General features: G+C 46.6%; 2 protein-coding genes and 1 long non-coding RNA gene across 6 annotated transcripts; 1 reads left to right on the forward strand and 2 right to left on the reverse strand.

Annotated features, from left to right (window-relative positions):
* The first annotated feature begins 625 nt into the window (after nucleotides 1-625).
* Nucleotides 626-11,253, forward strand: PHKG2 (phosphorylase kinase catalytic subunit gamma 2). 3 transcript variants are annotated; one of them, XM_053363565.1, is made up of 10 exons: nucleotides 626-729; nucleotides 2,829-2,957; nucleotides 3,250-3,425; nucleotides 4,486-4,540; nucleotides 5,294-5,359; nucleotides 5,483-5,646; nucleotides 5,960-6,050; nucleotides 6,637-6,790; nucleotides 8,916-9,041; nucleotides 10,314-11,253. In XM_053363565.1, exons 2-10 carry the CDS (start codon nucleotides 2,863-2,865, stop codon nucleotides 10,596-10,598), a joined length of 1,212 nt encoding a protein of 403 aa, XP_053219540.1. In that variant the 5' UTR covers nucleotides 626-729; nucleotides 2,829-2,862; the 3' UTR covers nucleotides 10,599-11,253. The 3 variants fall into 3 exon arrangements, with proteins under 3 accessions (XP_053219540.1, XP_053219541.1, XP_053219542.1); XM_053363566.1 differs by lacking the exon at nucleotides 626-729 and adding an exon at nucleotides 764-831; XM_053363567.1 differs by lacking the exon at nucleotides 626-729 and adding an exon at nucleotides 889-1,008.
* On the reverse strand, nucleotides 6,502-8,799 carry LOC128400938 (uncharacterized). The gene is made up of 2 exons (XR_008327397.1): nucleotides 7,416-8,799; nucleotides 6,502-6,787 (listed from the first exon to the last, which is right to left on the reverse strand). It is a non-coding gene; the product is annotated as an uncharacterized LOC128400938 (long non-coding RNA).
* Nucleotides 11,254-12,061: 808 nt separating the features above from the next.
* On the reverse strand, nucleotides 12,062-17,426 carry CFAP119 (cilia and flagella associated protein 119). Of its 2 annotated transcripts, XM_053363613.1 has the most exons (9): nucleotides 17,265-17,426; nucleotides 16,130-16,161; nucleotides 15,860-15,925; nucleotides 15,216-15,385; nucleotides 14,826-14,896; nucleotides 14,560-14,676; nucleotides 14,022-14,082; nucleotides 13,131-13,208; nucleotides 12,062-12,451 (listed from the first exon to the last, which is right to left on the reverse strand). In XM_053363613.1, the coding sequence occupies exons 1-9, from the start codon at nucleotides 17,286-17,288 to the stop codon at nucleotides 12,279-12,281; spliced, it is 792 nt and encodes a 263-aa protein (XP_053219588.1). In that variant the 5' UTR covers nucleotides 17,289-17,426; the 3' UTR covers nucleotides 12,062-12,278. The 2 variants fall into 2 exon arrangements, with proteins under 2 accessions (XP_053219588.1, XP_053219589.1); XM_053363614.1 differs by lacking the exon at nucleotides 15,860-15,925.
* Nucleotides 17,427-17,528: the final 102 nt, after the last annotated feature.

The following is a 17,528-nucleotide window of genomic DNA, read 5'->3' on the forward strand; positions in this document are numbered from 1 at the left end:
AACTCCTGATTTGCCCCAAACTGAAAGACACGAAAGGACCACCCAGGAGACAAGAGGCAGCAGTTTATGGAGATAGAAATAACATGCACAAATTCCCTCCTGCTCCCTAGAGAGACCCTAGTGTATTTTTCGTTTTGGGGGGTGTTTATTGTGTAATTGCATAACAAATAACCGAAGGAGGGAAAGTAGTAGCTATGACCTCATCCTGACCTTTAGTATCGCGATTATGAAACCCTGAATAACCCCAATGTTCTGCTCCCGCCCACTTCCGATCGCGATTGGCCGCTGTCTTCCCCAGCCTTCGGATTCTGAGCTCCTCCCCTCAGCGCTGTTTCTCAAAACGAGCAGCCGATGGGTCAACTCGCCTGTCAATAACGCGCTTCCTTTGCCCGCCCTTCCGTGGCTTTGCTCTTTGGCTGAGCATTCTCCCCTCCCCTGCTGCCGTTCGGAAACAGCCGCTTCCTCTTTTAATCCCCGCCTCATATTTCTTCACCTTAGCGCTGATTGGTTACTGCCGCTGACAGCGCTCCCTCTCCATCCGTCCACTCACTGGATGCCGGCCTTCGTCCGTCTCGACACACCCTGTTTTCTCCTTTCGCCGATTGGTGCTACTGCCCGGCCGCGCCTCTGGAACGCGACGGACCAATCAGAAAGAAGAGGAGGCGGAGCCTGGGAGTCGCCGGCTGCAGGTGGGGGTCATTCACTCGCATCCAGCAACGGCGCTGCCGGGTGAGGCTCTCGGGGAGTCCCTCCGCGTGCGCGAGCGGGACCGTGTGTGGAATCCCTCTGGAGAGAGGAGGCGGAGGCGACTCGGAAGGGCTGGACCGATAGGCAAGGCTTCATTTCACCCTGGGACTCTCATGAGCCCCGGAACCTGTTGACAGTGCTAGGCCACGGTTCTGAAATCTACGGACAGAGTGCGTCTGAGTATAAACAGAGTGCATTTTCCACCTCTGCGTGGTTCTGAATTGAGACTTGAGAAGGGGACTTCCAGGATAAACAGCATGGGTATCTTTTTTTCAGCCGCTGCAAAGATTATAGTATAATAGTTTAAACGTTGGTTATTTATAGAATGTACGAAGGACTGTCTTAGTAATCCTTACACCAGTACTTCAAGGTCGTCCAGTATTGCAGATGTTTTTAGAAGGGGAAATCCTGGGATGGGGAAAGAATGAGGGGTATTATGGGTTTGGAGATCTTGCAGAAGGGGTTGTACACTCCAGATAATGTAATAGGGATTGTTTAGTAGGGATGTAATTGTTTAATAGGGATTGTGATATACTCCTGTGCACAATCTGGATCATAAAATCTATCCTGCCAAGCCTGTTGTCAGTGAATGTTTATTGTGATTCAGGGGTGGGAAACCTCATGCTCAGGGGCCGAATGTGGTCTTTTAGCCCTCCCAACCTCTCTGTCTGGCTCTCAGCACTCTCCCCAGCCACACCCCTTATGGGCCCTGCTTTGCACACTCCTTGAATGGTTTTGCCTGGCTGGAATGTGTCCTAGAACTCTTTGCTTCCCTGAACGGAGGGTAGAGAGGGGTGTGTGAGTGTGTGTAGGAAGTAGCCTAATGTTCAAAGGTTATATTGACACTTGTTGCCCCTCCCACTTTTGTGTTTGCCCCTGTCCAGCCCTGCATGGGGCATGTAGCCCCCAGAAGCTTGTCTAGAAGGGAATGTGGCTGAAAAAAGGTTCCCTTCAACTGTTCTTATTTGGCTATACTCTGCTTCCATGATCAGAAGTGGTGAGATCCTGATAATCAGCTGCTATAAACCACAGGATGTGCTCAGGTCCTGCTTGCGGCCTTCTCATAGGCATACGGCTGGCCACTATGAGAACAGGATGATGGCCAGATCATTGGTCCAACCCAGAAGGCTCTTTTTATTTTCCTAATTTGTATTGATACCCAGGAGATGTAATTGCAGTGTATTGTTTCAAACTCACGGTTGTAAGGATCTATTTTGAAGGACTAAAGAAATATGAGAGTCATGGGGATGTAGTAGATGGCTATTGAACACACAGTGCAATCCTATGCATATTTGTTTGAAATGAAACTCTACAGTGGCAGTCAGGATATTTTGGATGGCAGCCGTATTGCAGAGAGATCTGAGTTCATAATCTCTGTGGGGTTTAGCATAGCTTAACCACACAGGGTTATAAGGCAGCTGAAATGTTGGTCCAAGTTGCTTGGAGGAACAAATATCAAAATTGTTGCAGTATGAAGATGGAAAACAAAGGATATAAGCTGCACCATTCATGCCTGACATTTGAAGAGCAATCTCCCTTAGATCAGTTCTGCAATCTACTCCCCCCTGCAGTCTTGCTGTAGTTATATGGTCAAGGCAGCAATAAACCTGTCATTGTGGTTGTGCCAGAGCGCTGATTCAGGCTTTTTGGTCTTTTTCTTCCCTATTTGGGGAAATCTGATGCAGCCACATTGCAGTCCTCCAACTTGTTGATTTTGACTAGTTTGATGATGATTTGTGTCGGAGGCCTTGATAACTGAAATGTGTCTGATGAAATTGTCAGCTATGCCCTACCAATGGTTACTGCCCAGTGATGACCAAGACTGGGTCATTCTCCTTTATCTCTTCCACAACTCCCCTGAAAGTGGCATGGTAATTGGCATGTCTCTACCTGCCCCCCCTGACATCAGACATCCTTTGCCTCTTATGTTTACTGCCCTTCTTAGCTCTCCAACTGCTGTGTTGCATTCCTTGCATTCCACCTTCCATGTTGACCTTTCAAAAGGTCTTTTATTGGGTAGCTGGGGCTTGAAGTATTCAGCTGTCTAAATATCACTGCTGCCATCACCCTTTGCTTTTCAGCTCTTGATCCAGAGCATTCCACATCTACAATAGGATGACCCGGGACGTGGGTCTAGAAGATGAGCTTCCGGACTGGGCTGGAGCCAAAGAGTTCTACCAGAAATATGACCCTAAGGATGTAATTGGCAGGTGAGGAGTGGGTCAGGATAGGGGGTGGGTAATCATGGATTGAATAATGTGCTTGGATGGGTACCTATTACACCACAAGTGGATAAACTGTTTCCCTCCACATATTGTTGGACTTCAGCTCCCAGCAGCCAGCATGGCCAATAATAAGGGATGATGGGAATTGTAGTCCAGAACATCTGGAGGAGTTATGGCTTTCCAACCTATGTCCTACATTTCTTCCCCACCGTGGAGCCAATATTTTTTAGAAACTTGACACCTCTCTTGCTGTTTGTTCATCTCTGCTCCTCTGCAGGGGTGTCAGCAGTGTGGTCCGGCGCTGCATACACAAGCAAACAGGCCAGGAGTATGCAGTGAAGATTATTGAGGTTACTCCGGAACGCATGACCCCACAGCAGCTCGAGGAAGTGCGCTTATCGACAGGCAAAGAGATTGAAATCCTGCGCCAGGTCTCCGGACACCCCTACATCAGTGAGTGACTACCCACCCAAACCAGCATCTCTGTAACCCAAATGTGCATCCCAATATTTGGGCCTCCTTCTGAAACCCTAGTATTTTCTCAAATGTAATTTTATATTGTATAGTTGCCCCCAAATGAACCCTGCCCCCCCCACAGCATCTAGGCCTTCCACCATATTGATGACCTCAACATTCACAGCAACACCTCCATGTTGACATCTGTGCCCATCTCTGCTTCCTTAATCATTGTGTGGTCTCATCCTGCACACTCCTAAATCAGGGGTGGGGAACCTGTGACACTCTGGATGTTGCTGGGCTGCCAATTCCATCATCCTTGACTGCTGGCTATGCGGACTGATAATGAGAATTGCCCTGCCCTTAATTGTTGTCCGAATGGAGGAAACCATGTTTAGGGTTTGCATTGGGGTGGGGAGCAGCAGATTGCTGGGAGTGTGGAATGTAGCAAAGTGGGAGGGGGGAGTTGAAAGGAGCAAGGGAGGTCTGTTGGGGAGTGGCAATTTGGAGCAAAATATACATCAGGAGTCTTAGTTTGGTCAGAATAGAGTATACATTCCACAGTTAACAGTAAATACATTACTTCTGGTAAATGAGTCACCACAGTCAACAGAGGGTCATGAAAATTTGTGTCCTGGGTTTTTTAGACTCACCTAGCCATGTACCATCTGAAACCAAAGGGGCGCATTGGTTGCCAAATGTGATTTCCCCCCAGCTCTCCTACCCTACTGCTGAAAGGGATGAATACACCCCCCCCCCACTGCCTACTTCAGCAGTGTCTAACCTGTGACCGCCTCCCTTAAGCTGTGGGACTCTAGCTCTCATAATTTGTTACCATTGGCTATGCTGGAGGGCAGTAGATTCCCCCATTCCTAAAGCTACACAGCACTGTTAGCACAATAAGACTGTGGCCACGCTCTCTTTCATTGTAGCTGCCTGTCTCTAGGCACTGAGCTGGAGCTGTTTCCTGCCATCTTATGTTGGTGAAGCAATCAGCTCTCAAACTGTATAATCCAATCCCCCTTTTCCCCCTCCTTCTCTCTCTCTCCCTCTCTAGTTACTCTGATAGATTCCTATGAGTCATCTGCCTTCATGTTCCTGGTGTTTGACTTGTAAGTAACAAGCTATTGAAAAGAGGAGCTGCTGACCCACCCTGTTCTCACCAAGATGGGAAACGCCCTTGTAGTTGTTGTGGGTCTTGTCCCTCCCAAGAGGGATTAAAAGGAAAAATAGAGAGACGTACTTTCCCATTGCATGTTACAGGCCCTCTTCTTCCAAGATGGCGATCAGTCTGGTTTTGAGAAGTCATGTGTGAAGCCACCCTCAGAGAGGCAGCTGGGTGGGAGGAAGAGCCATAATAGTTGTTGAAAAGGGAAGTTGACAGAGGCAGTGGATTTCTGCTGCTAGGCTTCCAGGCCCTTGCGGGCTGAAGTGGTGTTGCTTTCAAACCCACAATGCCTGTGTGCTTGCCGCTGTGCCTCTGAAATTCCTCTTCAGTGTAGATAAGTAGAGGTATTTTAGTGAGACATTGTAAGTGCGTAGGAAGGGGAGATGGGGAGAGCCAGTGTGGTGTAGTGGTTAAGAGCGGTAGACTCGTAATCTGGTGAACCGGGTTCACTTCCCCGCTCCTCCACATGCAGCTGCTGGGTGACCTTGGGCTAGTCACACTTCTCTGAAGCCTCTCAGCCCCACTCACCCCACAGAGTGTTTGTTGGGGGGGAGGAAGGGAAAGGAGAATGTTAGCCGCTTTGAGACTCCTTCGGATAGTGAAAAAGCGGGATATCAAATCCAAACTCTTCTTCTTCTTCTTCTCCATGCCACCCCCATTGCATGTGGATTTACCCCATCTCACATTCCCCTGACAGGATGAGACGCGGGGAGCTCTTTGACTACCTTACGGAGAAGGTGACCCTCAGCGAGAAGGAGACCAGGTAATGTGCCGTCCCCTCTGTTGGACCTGGGGAGGCAGAAGCTCTCTTGGCCCGGCTCCAGCTGTTTTTCTGCGATGATCTGATGAGTGGCGGCTCCTTCAGCTTGTGTCTCTCTTCTTTCAGGTGTATCATGCGAGCCCTCTTGGACGCCGTGAGCTACCTTCACGCCAATAATATCATCCATCGAGATCTCAAGCCCGAGAATATCCTCATGGATGACCAGCTGAACATCAAACTCTCAGATTTTGGCTTTTCCTGCCACTTGAAGCCAGGGGAGAAGCTGCGAGGTGGGCATGGGCCAGTCTGAGTACAGGTCTCTGTAGGGCAGACCAGCTCATTGATAGCTCAGTCAGTAGAGCATGAGATTCTTAATCCCTAGGTCATGGGTTCAAGCCCCTCGTTGGGCAAAATATTCCTGCATTACAGGGGTTGGACTAGATGACTCTTGTGGCCCCTTCCAACACTACAGACTCTGTGATTCTGCTGTGAGCAGGGTGGCTGTTCTGACTTACACAGCTCCTGCCAGCAGTGACTCCTGATTTGAGATTCTTGGGCATCAAACCTTATGCATCTCTGTAATTTCCAACTCCTTCCTCTTAGAGCTGTGTGGGACCCCTGGCTACCTGGCCCCAGAGATCCTGAAATGCTCCATGGACGAGACCCACCCTGGTTATGGAAAGGAAGTGGACCTGTAAGTGACAGCTAGCTAACACCTGTCCCCCTTGGCGGAGGCATAGTTTTTTGGGAAGGAAGGGTGAAGGATTTTCCATGACAAGAGCCAAAGCTCAGCTGGGTCTTTATACCTGTTTTGAGAAAGAGGTGTCTACTCCCTGTTCTTCTGCCCGAGGAAATGGGAGGGGGGGAATCAGTTGTTCTCTCCCCATGTTCTGTCCCTCTGTCCGCTTGTTACTCACCACACAGTCACTATTGAAAATAGCTTGGAACTCTACCATGATATCCTATAGTTGGCAGAACAGCTACACCCATTGACAAGATTTTGCATGCGCTTACATACTTGAGTCTGGAGGCAAAATATGGACGGTTTTGTGTTGTTGTTGTTTTGAAGGGGAACAATATTTTGAGAGTTTCCCATGGATGAAGCACGGTAATTTAAAATAAATAATTAATTAATAATTTCAAGATTCCAAAAAGCTGCACTAATTGTATAGGGTGCTTCCTTGGCCAATATTCCTTAGTTTTTCTGCTTTGCTGTTCTCCAATTTTGGTATTTGGGAAAAGGGTGCAGGAAATAAAGCTCTCTCCTCCTTTCCCTGAAGTTGGGCCTGTGGAGTCATCTTTTTCACCCTCTTGGCTGGCTCTCCTCCTTTCTGGCACCGTAAGCAGATGCTGATGCTTCGGATGATCATGGAAGGGCGATACCAGTTTGGCTCCCCTGAGTGGGATGACCGGTCCGACACAGTCAAAGATCTGGTAAGATGGTGAAAATCCCAACTCTTGTAACACAACTCGAGCTACATGTACATTCAACATCTCCTTTTAGGAAACATCTGTGCCCAGAAAAAAGAGAGTTCTGCAATGTGGTATTGTGAAGGATCTTACCGGCTGGGCCCAACTGGGATTTGCCTTCTCACCAATTTCTTATTAAATCCTATAGGATCCCTGTCTTATACAGTTTATATACAGTGTACCTACTTCTTACTTCATAGCTGCCACTATTTAGTTCCAGCTGGTTGCTTTCACCTTTTACTACATGGAGTAGCGGATTAGAGGCATGGCACAAATGGAGCTGGAGGCTTGTGTTAAACAAATAGGCATTAAAGCTTATTTAATATAAAATCATAGCTTTAATGCAGGTATTTATTAAACAACATAGTTTGATGATTGCTAAAATATGTTACTTGTACTTTAAATCTGGCGTTGGCTCAAAAGAGGTTGCTACATAATTGTCCTAGTTCTCATCCCTATGTCGACCTGATAGCCAGATCTCCATTTTTCCGCTGCTCTGGTCAGGGTATTACTGAAAGAGCACAAGGTAGTTAAAGGTGTCTCAACTGTTAGTCAGACTGAACTCCCATCTCTTGAGACTCCTGCTCACCCCCTGATCGGCTTGATTCAGTTTTCTTCAGAAATCTCTCTTCTGGTCTGGTGCTTGAAGACTCAGCCATGATGGTGCTGCCTCTGAAGTCTTTCTCCTTCCTGAGGCCCACTGTCAGCTGCTGGCAACTCTGGTCAGACACCATCCTGGAAAACACCTCTCCTGGCTGGCCTCCCTCAGCCCCTGTCTCCTGCGGTTCTAAGCTCACCTACCGACTCTCTCTAGTCTCCTGACCAACTGCTCCCAAAGAATGCTGTGTCTGCCCTTATATTTACTCCCTCTGGCCAATCATTGGGTTCTTCCTGGAGTTCCGAGTCCTCATTGGACCAATCATTCGAACGGAATGTCCACGAAAGGACCTATCACCATTTGACTTTTTCAATTCACTTGACCCTAATAAAAGGTAGAGTCCACAGCTAACTGCCATTAACTGTAAACCTAGCAAGTATGGAGCCAAATCTGGTATTTTGAAACTAGCTCCTTCCTGGCAAGACTGCCAGCTGAACCCACATACATTATATATTTTCTGACTTCAGCCAGAAGCAAAATGCTGGGTTTCCCTGCTTCTTCACACAATTAACCATTTTTATATCAAATACTTTTATTGTAACAACCTTCTTACATTTAATCTCTGCTTTAAAAAAATCCAGTATCTTTACACCTGTGTTACACAATTCAAGCCTCTTTGTATATTTTACAGTATTCTGTTTTTGCTTGTTATGGGGAGGACCAAAGAGTAACACAGGGATCCCTGCCCTTTACCTCATAAAATCCTATTTGTTTCCCAGTTCAAGCGTCACATATTTCAGCAGCTTCTATAGTTTCAAAGTGTAACTTCTAGACCTTGAGAACTAAAAACTTGTTTTTCCCTTTAGAAAGAGAACCAATATTCTCAGGATTGATCATTCTTTTTCTGCTTTTCTCAGCTTTAAGATTCATGTCTTGAATTGTGGTGACAGTGGGATAGAAGAGATCCCAGCGATTGTTGCCCATGATAATAGATGATCGCCTGAGGCTTCCAGTACTTTCACCTCTGCCCCAATTGGCAGGTTTAAAAAACAAGATTCCATTGCAGGAACGAAGGCCCTGATTGGCAGCTAGTGACATGAAGTGTTTGGCAAAGTAGACTGACAGAGGGAGCTGGAGAAGTGAGAGTCTGTGGAAAAACTCACAACTAAGTGATAAAGTATTGGTTAGAGAATATCAGAGTAGGACCGGAGGAGATCCTGGTTCAAATATCCATTTAGCCACGAAACTCATTGGAAGACTTTGACTCTATCTCCCAGCCTAACTTAGCTTGCAGTGTGAGAACCGTTCATGCTGTATTGAGCTTCTTGCAGGAAGGGTGGGATGAAAACAGATTATTATTATTATTGTTGTTGTTGTTGTTGTTATTATTATTATTTGCCCCTGAATTGCTCAGCCTTCTATATTGGGCGCCAAATATATGCCCCTCTCACCCAAATGTCTCTTGTCCAACTCTGTGTGTGTGTTTGGCAGATCTCACGACTGCTGCAGGTGGATCCAGAAGAACGGTTGACAGCTCAGCAGGCCCTGCAGCACCCCTTCTTCCAGCAGTACGGCGGCCGTAAACGCCGGCTCTTCAATCCGCACCATGCATTCAGGGCAAGTCTCTTGATCCTCCTGCCATGCAAATGTTTCCCACACAGGAGGAAACATTTATTCTAAGGTGGTTCCTGCTGCAACATGTGCAAGCGTTTTCTAAAAACAATGTGTTTTTTTCCTTCATACCATTCCCCCCCCCCAATGTAATCAGTGAATTGACCAAAACCAGTATGATGGATCAATTAGGGCTTCTTAGTCAGGTTGTGTGCATCCCCCTTCGCAATTTGATCATCTCCTATCAACGCTGGTGCTTTATAGCTTTCTGGTAAACTTTGTGAGTCTTTCCACGTGTTTCTTCCGTAGTCCTTTGTCACTGATTAATGGAGGGTGTCTATCAATAGGTAGTGGTCATGATTGCTTTATGATATGGGATCAGAGGTAGCTGCATGTCTCTCAATACCACTTGCTGAGGAGCAGGAGAAGGAGAGAGGGCTGTTGCATTTATGTCCCATTTGTTGACTTCCCAGAAGCCACACTGAAGAAGTGGTTGATTTGCTACCAGGCCAGGTTCACGGTCCTTGTGTTAATTCACAAAGCCCTAAACAACTTGGGTGCAAAGTACATTCAGGATGGTCTCATGCATTATACTCCCCCTTGATCACGGAGATCCTCTTTAACAGCGTTTTCCAAACATTTCATGTTGGTGATACACTTTTAAGATATGCATCATGTTGTGACAGTAATTCAGCTTTACTAGCAAACCGGAGGTTAAACTAACCCCTTTCCATCCCCGGGAGGAGTGTGGGGAGTGCTTGTGCGACACACCTACACACTGCAGCTGACAAACCAACATGTTGTGACTCGTGATGCACGGTTTGGAAAGCTCTGCTCAAACAGGACACATCTGGAGGTTGCCCAGGCCCCTGAGTTTCATTTGGCCTTAACTGGAGGCTGTGCCTTTAGGCCCTGCCCTGCCCTGCTGAACTCCTTATCCGGAAGAGGTTTGGCAGGAAAATGCCTTATTTCAGTCTGCTGAAAACTACTGTTTAGACCACTCTTCACAATAGGAACTTTTTTTGTAAACCAACCAGTATCTACTGATGCTTTACTGATACTTCTACACTGATTTTATTATACTCTGTCCATTGTAAGCCACCTTGATATATTTTATGAAAGTGTGGACTACAATAATTTAAATAAGTGAATTGATAAAAAAGAATGCTGGACCAGGTGGGTCTTAGTCTGGCGCAGCAAGTGCTGATGTTCTCTCCTGCTAACCTTCTAGGTCTCACTTCCCATATTGACACTATTCCCGTCTCTTTCCTGCGATAGGTTCTTGCATGGACTGTGCGGGCCTCTATCCGCATTGTCTCCAACTACCGGCGGGTGCGGCCGGTCACAAAGGAGATGCTCATGTGCGACCCCTATGTGCTCAAGGGGGTGCGCAAGTTGATTGACGCATGCGCCTTCCGCATCTATGGGCACTGGGTCAAGAAAGGTGAGCAGCAGAACCGGGCCGCCCTCTTTGAAAACGTCCCCAAGGCCATCCAGCTTGTCTTGCTCAGCACAGAGGGGGAGGAAGCCCCTGCGTCTGCGGTGGACGACCCTCCCAACTAAACACCCGGTTGCTGCACCCTGTGCAACTGTGGAATCACTGGGTCCCTGAACGAAGAAAGGAGGCAGGAGCCACTTCAAGAACTGTCCCACCACCTTCCATCTCTTCTTGGGGGAACGGCAAGTACCTCCTGTGGGGAGGCATCCTCATCCTTGCATGCGAAGAGGGGTCCAATTTCCTGGGGAACAAGGACTTCTTTGCCTTCTGGAAAGAATTCCTGAGTTTGTGGCTGTCGGAAACTAAGGGTCCCCTAACATACCTTGGAAGGGCCCTGAGATCTGAGTAGGGCAAGAATACAGAGCATCTGAATTGTTAGATGTGTCTGGATTAGGGAGGCTTATCTGTGTGTTGCCAGAAGAAGGACTTTTTGTCCTTGCATCTCTTCCCACAGTAAGGAGACCTGCTACCTCTTGCCCCTCAAAGCAGCCAACTTCACTATTGCTGAGGGATCAATCCTTGCATATAGCCAGTATGGGTGGTCCAGGGAGGAAGGGGGTGGATTGGGATTGGAAATTGCAGAGTTCCCTTTCCCTACTAGCAGGAATTGGGCTCCACCCTTCTCTGTAGATGATATTGTATTTTATTTTCCACCTGGTTGTGCCATCTTTCCACATCCGTGATGTCACAATTAGAATAAAATGGAATGTGACCAAAACTAATGCCGGACTTTGGCTTTCTTTGCTTCCTAAGAAGCGGCCATATCCTTTCAGTTGGGAGAGGGCACAGAGTTGAATTTCTCCTGCGAAAAATCCAAGGGGTGTTCAATGTTTTGGGGGTGGGGTGGGGGTATCCTGTTGCTGCTGGAAGGGGAGTGCGGGAAGAAGAAGAAGAAGAAGAAGAAGAAGAAGAAGAAGAAGAAGAAGGAGGAGGAGGAGGAGGAGGAGGAGGAGGAGGAGGAGGAGGAGGAGGAGGAGTTTGGATTTGATATCCCGCCTTTCACTCCCCTTCAGGAGTCTCAAAGCGGCTAACATTCTCCTTTCCCTTCCTCCACCACAACAAACACTCTGTGAGGTGAGTGGGGCTGAGAGACTTCAAAGAAGTGTGACTGGCCCAAGGTCGCCCAGCAGCTGCATGTGGAGGAGCGGAGACGCGAACCCGGTTCCCCAGATTACGAGACTACCACTCTTAACCACTACACCACACTGGGAAAAGAGTTCAGCTTGAGAAGAGTGGGACTGAGTGGGAATCAAAGGGACTCAAGAGAAAATCTGAAGAAAGGCAGTGTGTCAGTTTCACTCCAGCAACCGGTCCAGTGAGGGAGATGGCATGGACGCATGATGCCTGCAATAGTCGCACATCCCCAATTCAGACAGCGCCCCCAAAGTGTAGCAGCTCTGCTAGTAGGGTGTGAGGAGACCTACTCTATACAATGGTTTGAGTGCTTTGGATGGGGAATGCAGCAGGCTGAGAGAGAGGAGATACAGCCTGGATCCTACACACAGAAGATGTGCAACAGTGGTACTGATTGTTTGGAAAGCTCTTTAATGTCTTAACATCACCGGTTTCTCTGTAGAAAGTTTTTGAAAAACAGGTTTCTAAAAGGCATTTAAAAGTGTGGTCTATCTGGCCACCCCCCATTTAACTATTATTCATTTCTGAGGAATGAGATACTTTATGGGTGGGCCCTGATAACCTCTCAACATTCTAATCTAAAAAGTTAATTCTCTTGCCTCCCAACCTGCTTATTTTTTCTTGCCCTTGGCACCCCCCTTGCCCGGGCCCTTCTCCAGCTGGAGCAGCTTGGCATTAAACTGGTCCTCCGTTGCCTTCAAGCGCTGATCTACTGAAAGGCGCAGCATGGTCAGCTCCTGGGTGAGCTGGTTTGCAATGTACTCTCGCAGCACAGCGGTGGGACCTAGGAGGAGGCAGAATAAGTGGGAGAGAGCACTCACCTCTAGGCTACCACTTTGGGGTTCAGGAGTATCCCCCACGCCAAAAAAGAATACACTACTTACCGTTTAAATAGCACTTTTGCAGCATTTGAAGCACTTACCGCATACTGGCCTGGGCCGCATCGCTCTGCCTCAACCTCTTTCAATACTGTGTTGAGCTAAGCCAATGTCTGGCTTAGCATGTTGTCTAAACCCAGGTTTCTGGTTAAGCTCTTTTCAGACAAACCATGAGTTTGTTCTTGGTTAAAGCTTGTGGATAGCCTGACGAGAGCTCAACCACAAGCCTGGTTTTGGATGCCATGCCACTCCAAACTGGCTTAGTTCAGTGTGGTGTGGCAGTGAAAACATGGCTGGGGAGGAGCAAACTGGCTGCAAGCTCCTCCCTGGGAACCACGTGTTTACTCTACAGCACAGTTTGGCTTAGTGCAATGCATAGGCAAGGTCATAATCTCAGTAGATTTTACAACAAGCCTGTAAGGTAGGGCAATATTACTATCCCCAGATTGCAGATGAGGAACCAAGGGCAGAGTGAGGGAGGTTCACCCAAGACCTCATGACTAAGATGAAATCTGAGCTGGGGGACTTTTTAGCTCACCCTGGATACTACACACTAGCCCCAGCCACTGAGCCACCCTCTCTTACTTTCTTCAGCAATAGCTGTCTCGTCCATATCCTCCTGCAGAGGTGACAAAGCTGCCTCTGAGTCCTCAGTTGCTGCTTCTGTAGAAGAAAGAGATGTTAAAAGCCCTTTGGGAGAAAGGGTTGGATTGGGGGCAACAACTCTTGATATTGTATCCTTTCCTACAGACTCTCTTGGGCCTGTAGGACCCTCTTGGTAGTTGTAAAAACTTCAACCTAACCCAAGACACGGGGGGCTATTGTGACATTTTAGCATTTGAGGACCAAGTCCTGATTCAAAGCAAGAGCACCATGGCCCCAAAGAGGGAAGACTCATCTCTCAGGGGTGAAACGTGTGCTGTTCGCACAGAATATAACCCAGGTTCAATCCTTCGTTATTTCCAGTTAAAAGGCTCTCAAGATCATAGAGCTGGGCAAGATGTAGCTTTGCCTGAGATCCCCAGTCAGAAAAAACACTGGGCTAAACACTGGACCGACAATTTAATCTGGCAGAGGATGCCTTCCTATAATAAACACATATTTTTTAGATGGCTTCTTATATAACTAGGTCTGTGTGTTACTTTAAAGCAGGCATAGGCAAACTCGGCCCTCCAGATGTTTTGGGACTACAACTCCCATGAGCTAACAGGGCCAGTTGTCAGGGATGATGGGAATTGTAGTCCCAAAACATCTGGAGGGCCAAGTTTGCCTATGCTTGCTTTAAAGCCACCTTCTGCCACAGATTTATATGCAGCTTTTGTCTTCCCCTTGTTCTATTCCAGGAGATGTCCTCATTTAGAAGGACTGGCCAATTTCTTTTTCACCCCTTTAACATCCTTGTCAATACAGGTGAATGACAGCCAGCTTACACTGTTGTGCTCAGAGGGAGGGGGATCTGGGCCTGCCCACACTTACCTTCATATTTGGGCTCTGGTTCAGGCATCCCAATATAAGTGAATGATATGTCCAATCGCACCTAGGGAAGAAAGGGGATTTGGGACTGGTATGTATGAGCATGTGGCTGCTGAGGAGTGATCCACTGATTTCACTGGCTGGCTAGTTTCTGGTCACATTTTGATGCTTTTCACTGCATCCACAAAGTACCTTGCTCTTAAAAATAAAGGGTCATATCCAGCAGTGTTGCTCAGCTTGAGGGTAAGACTTGAAGGAAGCAAACTTCAGCAATTTTCTCCCCCTATACCTTCTCCAGAGGGTTGGGGGATCCTCCAGAGCAGAAGCTCTTGTGCTGCTCCTTTGGAATAGCTGGAAATTGCTTCCTTTCCTGTTCCGCTGATGAAAGCTGAGTGGCAATGTTGGATCCCACCCCGAAATCCATGGAATCCCTTGTGCTACACATAAATCATCCAGGATCCTGCAAACCCTTTCCTCCCAGGGCATGGGAAGGTGACATGAGAGCTCCTTCCCATCCACCCAAACCCTGACAAATTTTTACCTGTGGAGTGAAAGCGTATTTGTAAAGTTTGTAGTGGCGGAAGTAGGTGTTGATCATGTAGTCTGTTAGGCGCACCAGCTGGTTCTGATTGAAGAGATCAATGCTGAAGGGGGGTCTCTAAAGAAGTAAGAAAAAATAGGTAAGATTGTGTGTGTGTGTGTGGGGGTGCCATTCCCTTCCACATACGCAGTGCTGAAAAGAGGAATATTGGGGAGGGATGACATCTCGGTTGTGTTATCATTTTTGCCCTGTCTGGACACACTCACCCGGATGGAGTGGCAAAAAACAAGTTCAGAGAAGTAGTTGTAGCATTCCTCCACATTGGGCAGTGGTGTTTCTACAGGAGAAGAAGGTGGAAGCATCATGTTCTTCTTCTCAAGCCCTTTTTCTACAGCCCAGTTCCCCAACTGGCAGCCAACAGGACCGGCTCTGGGTGTTACTCTCACCTCTTTGCCTTACGATAAGGCAGCATCACTATAGCACTAACAGGCATTCACAATAACCTAAAGGAACTGTGTACTTAAGACAGTATCCTACTCTTTATAATGCCACGTTGCTCCCAATGAGGCTTCTGCGGTCACATTTTCCCACATCCCCCTCATTCTTCTTTTCCATTCACAAAACTCCCTTCTCTCTTCTGACATCTATTTGCTTACCTACACAGGCCTCGTGTACATCCTTCACAATTGAGAAGAAGGCTGAGGTCTGTTCCCTGTTGAAGCCCTGCTCCCGGCAGAACTGGATGGTGTAGAAGTACAGATCTAATAAGATAGTGGAGCGTGGGTTTGTTTCGAAATCTTGCAAATCCAAGAGTCTGGAGAGGAGGCTGCAGAGAAGAAGGGAAATAGGGAGGTATAGACAATCCTGTTCGATGGGAGAATGACAAAATTCTTCCATCATCACTATTTCCTTTAACTGGTAGGAGTCTGCCTTTATTTTGCACAGCTATCTGCAATAAGATGACTCTGCACCTGAGAACAGTGAGGGAGTAGATCAAGGTTTTTTAAATTTCACTGCTAGTTTGATTCTTCAGACTTGGATATATCCAGCCACCTATTCTTAGTAACCTCTTTAAACAGTGTCTGGTTAAATATGTACTTATAGTAGCCAATGCTGGTTCTTTAAAATTTAGAGGACTTTACCCTCTGTAACTCTGCATTTAGAATGTGTTCCTTTATCTGGAACATCCTGAATGCAGCCCTATTCTCTATGTGTTTATTCAGCAGTAACTCTTACTTAGATGTTTGTTTTGGTAAGAGACTGACATGGCTAATGTTTCTTAGTCTTAAAGTTTCATCACCTCTTCAGTTCATCAGTGGTTCCAGCCTTGTTGATTAAATCCATAGAGTGAACATCTAGATATTTCCTGGAACAGGAAGAACAAAGGAAAGCAAGTAATCTGAAAATGTTCTTAATGTACACAAGCAGCCTTAGGTATAATGGGCATCAAACACGCAGCAATGCCAAAATTCAAGGATTTTCAGGCCATGCACCAAAATACAGGTGATTCTGGGGTAGGATGTGGCAATTAATGCTTCTTCTAAATTAATACACATAAGCAGTTACTCACCACATGCATATCTTTGCCTTATGAGGCTGAGGCTGAAAGACAGAAATAATTTTTGAGTAGGAGTGTTAGGGATCAATTTACAAATATTTTTTCTTACACAGTTATATGACCAAATTGTATACTACTATTGCTGGCATCTGTCTGTTTCAAGAGACAATAGAAGAATGTGCCTTTGGGGGTGAAGTCAAGCCACTGGAGAGTTACAGTGCCTGTAGAGGCTGATACAGGAGAGGCATGTTTTACTAGTACTACTATTATTACTACTGGTTATGAGATTTGATGGCAGATTATCTTGCCACAATGGGAACAAATTCTACTTGGCTGGAGTGTGCTTTGAATAGTGTTGGTTACACAATTTAAAGCTGAAAGCCATATTGCTATAATTTCAAATAAGATCATTTCCCCCTGTCAAACAGAAAATTTTTATTTACCATAATCAATTTTCATTTATTTTTGTGGTTTATGCAAAATGTGAGGACAGATGGCAGATAGTCCAAGTTTCTCTGACTGGTAGGAGAAAACACGACTCCTCCTAAGAAATCCACACTGTGCAGTTCTGTGCCTCTGCATTTCAGTTGAATTATGTATTTTAGTTGCAGTTTTTCACATGTGCATGCATTCCACCCACCTTCTACAATGTTTGGGGTAGGTATTGCAATGGGGTTTTACCCTCATTTTATCCACACAACTACTCTGTGAGGAGAGACTTGCACAAGGTTATCTGCTTAGTTACTGGTTAAGTAAAACTTTGAACCCAGTCTCCTAGGCCTAGCACTTTATTCTAATACCAGTATTTTTATTAATTTTATCATCACAATTTATACTTCCGCATGGATTATTATTCTTACCACTGCTAGATAACTATTATTTACTATGAAACGTTGACAATTTTTGGTTTTAGGATTGCTTCCCAATCCTGACAGACACCCCTGTGATTTCAACAGCTGCACGACAGGCAGGCACTTGGCAGGCGAAGCGTTTCCTTCCACCATTTCTACTGCGCCAAAAGCTGTCCCAGTTGAGTTTCTGCCTCGTGTCGCCCCCCCCCCTTTCCCCAGCAATATGTTCGAAGTAAAAATGGAAAATATTGGCCTGCACGTGAATATTACTGAATTCCCACCCCCGCCCCTTTCACCTGCTGGAAGCCCTCCAACCCCATCTCTGGCTGTCGGAGTGTAGAAGGTTGGGGGAATCACGCGTTGCCATAGCAATCTTTGCTTCAGCCAATTGGAATTCCGTCGAAATTCGTCCAATAAGAACGAGAAACACTTGAGGGCGAAGCGCTTAGCCAATTGTAGAGGTTCTCTTTGAAGTGTTCCGGCGGTGGGGGGGGAAAGAGAGAGTATCAGTAGAGATAGAATACTTGGAGCGACATCATAACATATGTGAATTTTGTTCG

The sequence above is a fragment of the Podarcis raffonei genome, chromosome 13 (assembly GCF_027172205.1).
Source record: "Podarcis raffonei isolate rPodRaf1 chromosome 13, rPodRaf1.pri, whole genome shotgun sequence".
Taxonomy (NCBI): domain Eukaryota; kingdom Metazoa; phylum Chordata; class Lepidosauria; order Squamata; family Lacertidae; genus Podarcis; species Podarcis raffonei.